The sequence below is a fragment of the Lepidochelys kempii genome, chromosome 22 (assembly GCF_965140285.1).
Source record: "Lepidochelys kempii isolate rLepKem1 chromosome 22, rLepKem1.hap1, whole genome shotgun sequence".
NCBI lineage: Eukaryota > Metazoa > Chordata > Testudines > Cheloniidae > Lepidochelys > Lepidochelys kempii.
Window position 1 is genome coordinate 13743424 of NC_136401.1, and position 3378 is coordinate 13746801.

Sequence of the window (3378 nt, forward strand, 5' to 3'; positions counted from 1 at the left end):
GAGATATTAGTTAACAAGATAGTGAGGGATTAAAACTTGAGTGTTCAGTGTTGTAAAGGGTGTAGAAAATAGGGAGAATGGTAATTAAGGTGTTCAAAATACCAACTTGATCTCAAAAGTCTATTTTGTCTTCTGCAAAGCATTCTTAATACACATTACTTAAAAAAGGTAGACAGCTATCTGTAGCAGAGTATGTTTACAGCAGTTTAGACACAGATGAGCTGTACTTTCCTTTTCTATAGATGGTAAGAACGGAGACTAATATTGGCAGAATGCCCATTCTACTATATCTGAATTCTACACAATTGCAGTTTCATGGGATGTTTTGGGCAAGACATACAGCACAGCTCAGGTACAGGAAATCTGTTAGTTTGTTTTAGGCTGGCACCATTGCTGGGATCTAGTTTCTCTTCTGTTTGGGATAGAGGCTCTCAGACCATAGGAATAAGGTCAGGTGCTTCTCTTGCAAACATCTCCTTTGAAGGCACAGCTTCACTGCCAATAGGACCATAGACTGAATGAAGGGCCATTTCACTTTGTGCCTTGGGTTTCAGAAGCTGAATCAATCGGTTTAGGCTCCCCTTGGACTCTTCTCTCATTTACTGCAGTCACTAGGGATGCCAGGGGCTGGAAAGCATGTGTCTCACTACTGGGCTCCAGTGTCTGAGGGAGCTCACAGCTGGCACCAAGAGAAGCGACTGGGTCTTCTTGCTCAGTGTACTGCTGTAGTTTTGACTCAGCATCTACAGAGATCTTGGGCTCAGAAGCTTTCAGAATTTCTTCCTTGCTTATTGCTGCATGTTCCCCTCCTGCCTGGTCTTCAGTTATATTAGCTGGGATTTGAGGATCTTGACCCCTCTTTTCAAACTTTAGTTCTGTGGTCTCTGTCAATGATTGCAGAGACTCAGCCTCTTTTGGGGTCTCTAGCACAGTCCCTGGAATAGGACAGGCTTCAGTTTCTTCTGTGGTCTTAGCAGCAGCCTCACTGGTCTCTTGGATAAACTTTAGAATGGTTCGTGCTGTTGCGTACACTTCAGCGGTCTGTGCAGCAGACTGAACCTCACAGCCTATTGGGCTGCATGTGCAAGAGACTGTCTCACTCGAGTCTCGGGGTAGCTCTTGTGTGGCTGGGGCAGCAATTTGTATCTCTGTCTCTGCAACAGGAGGCACTGCCATCTCTTCTGTGGCCTGCACAACAGGACAGGACTCACTGTTACCTGCTGGAGTCTCTGTAGCAGGCTCAGACTTTTGTACAATAGGTGCAGCAGTTTGCACCTGAGCTGCTTCTATGGTAGGCCGAGTCCCACCCCCCTCTGGCGTGCTCCATTCAGTAGACTGGGTCACAGTCTCCCTCACGGTCTCAGTCTCTCGGGGACTCTGTGTGTCTGTGCCAGCAGCCTGTACCACCATCGCTTCTCTTACCTCGGTGTTAGGATGGGCCTGGTTTTCCCCAGTAGGCAGAGCCTCACTTACTTTTGCAGTGTCTAGTGCCATGTCTTCAGTAGATTTCCCCTTAGCTGCTTCTGCTGTCGGCCACACACCCGCCTCCTCAGGAGTCTCCGGGTTTGGGACAGATGCTGCCTCAGTCTCTGGAATAGGATAGGCCTCATCGTTCTCTGTGGTATTCTGGGACTCCGTCTCTGCAAGACGTTGGGCTCCACCAGTCACATGCAGGCTCTCTAGGATCTCTACAGCTTGCTGGGCTTCACCAGTAGGCAGTGTCTCTTGCAGGATGCCTTGCATGGCTGGCAGAGCAGTTTGTCCCTTGCCAGTTTCTTCTGTGCTGTGTACAGTCTTGTGGGCCTCAGTGTCTGGCTTGCCTAGCATTCTAGGCTGGGAGTCCGTCATTATCTCCAAGGTCTCAAAGGCAGGCCGGTCCTCACCAGCCACTGCTTTGCTCTTTTGTGCGTGTAGTGCGGTAGGCTGGGTTTTAGTCACCTCTGTGGTCTCTGACCAAGGTTGGTCCTCACTGTTCTCAGCAGCGTTCTGTGTCTCAGTCACTTCTGCAATGCTAGGAGGCTCAGTGGGTTGAGCCTCACCAGACTCTCCTTTGGTCACTGCAGCAGAGTGTGCCCCAATCATTATTTCTGTGGTCTTCTCAGAAGTCTCTTCAATAGAGCAGACTTCAGCCTCTGTGGCCTGTGCAATTTTCTGGCCCTCATTGGTCTCCTCCGTAGTCTGTGCAATACTATGCACCTCACTCACTTCGGTGGGCTCTAGAGACCTCTCTGCAAGAGGCTGGAACCCCTTGGTGTCTTGGAGGATCTGGTGTGCACTTGGGGAAGCAGGTTGTGCCTCAGTCACCTCCATTGGCTCTGCAGTAGAACAGTTCTCAGCATGATCAGTTACTTTCTGGGACTCACCCATTTCAGCAAGTTGCATCTCACCTAGCTGTGTGTCCTGCACAGCAAGCTGAGCTGCTATCAATTCTGTGGAGGCTAGTGTAGTCTCTACAATAGACTCTGCCTCAATCATTTGGGGGATCTGTGCAGCAGGCTCTGCCTCTCCGAGAGCCTCTTGCCTGGTTGACATTGCAACTGGCACCTCAGTTTCTTCTCTGCTCCATGCAGTAGGCTGATCCTCAGTCTTCAATACACCAATATCGATGGGCTGAATCTCACCAGCTAACTGGGCCTCAGTCCCTTGGTCATGTAGCACATTAAGTCGTGTTTCAGTCACCTCTGTGGTCTCTTCAATAGGAGAAGACTCATAGTGCTCTGTGGCAGCTTCAGTCTCATCTGTGGGATCTAGTGAGCTCCCCTCAACAGGCTGTGCCTCACTAGTGTGCTCTGAGGTCTCTGTGTCAAGCTGGGTCTCAGTGGTTTGGGGGACTGCTGGTGGCAGCTTTGCTTCTGGCTGTGACTCATTCCCTTCAGTGGTCTCTGCACTAGGCTGGTCCTCACCATGCTCTGTGGCAGTCTGACTCGCAATCTCTTCTGTGGTCCTTGGTGCAGGATCTTCAGAGCAGTCAGCCTTGCCCATCACTTGGGTGGCATCTAGTGCAGTCTCTGCAGCACGATGGGTCTCAGGTGTCTCTTGTGGGGTCCCTTCCATCTCCATGGCTGCCCTCTCAGCCTTCTGGTCTGTAGATTTGTCAGGCACACCAAGACGCTTCCTTTTGCCAAGCCTGCTCCCCATGTTGGCAACTCTGCTGTAAACCACAAGAACCAACCACAGTGTGATGGAGAGGACTAACCCGCCCTTTTGTAGGTGCCAGCTGTGGAGGCAAAAGGGTCTTTGATGCTAGGAAGGAGACAGAAAGTTCCAAGCGTCTGTCATGTGTCTGAAGTGTCCTAGAAACCAATGACAAGCATCTCACCTACAAGATAAGAAAAACTTTCATTAACACCCACATATGCTAGCCAGTTAGTACAATAA

General features: G+C 50.1%; 1 protein-coding gene across 1 annotated transcript; it reads right to left on the bottom strand.

Annotated features, from left to right (window-relative positions):
• Positions 1-479: 479 nt before the first annotated feature.
• LOC140901647 (uncharacterized) lies at positions 480-3138 on the bottom strand. The gene has a single exon (XM_073320856.2). It carries the CDS (start codon positions 3136-3138, stop codon positions 532-534), a length of 2607 nt encoding a protein of 868 aa, XP_073176957.1. The 3' UTR covers positions 480-531.
• Positions 3139-3378: the final 240 nt, after the last annotated feature.

Excerpts from the sequence above, each read along its gene's own strand:
- LOC140901647 (XM_073320856.2), bottom strand. The coding sequence starts at position 3,138 with ATGGGGAGCAGGCTTGGCAAAAGGAAGCGTCTTGGTGTGCCTGACAAA.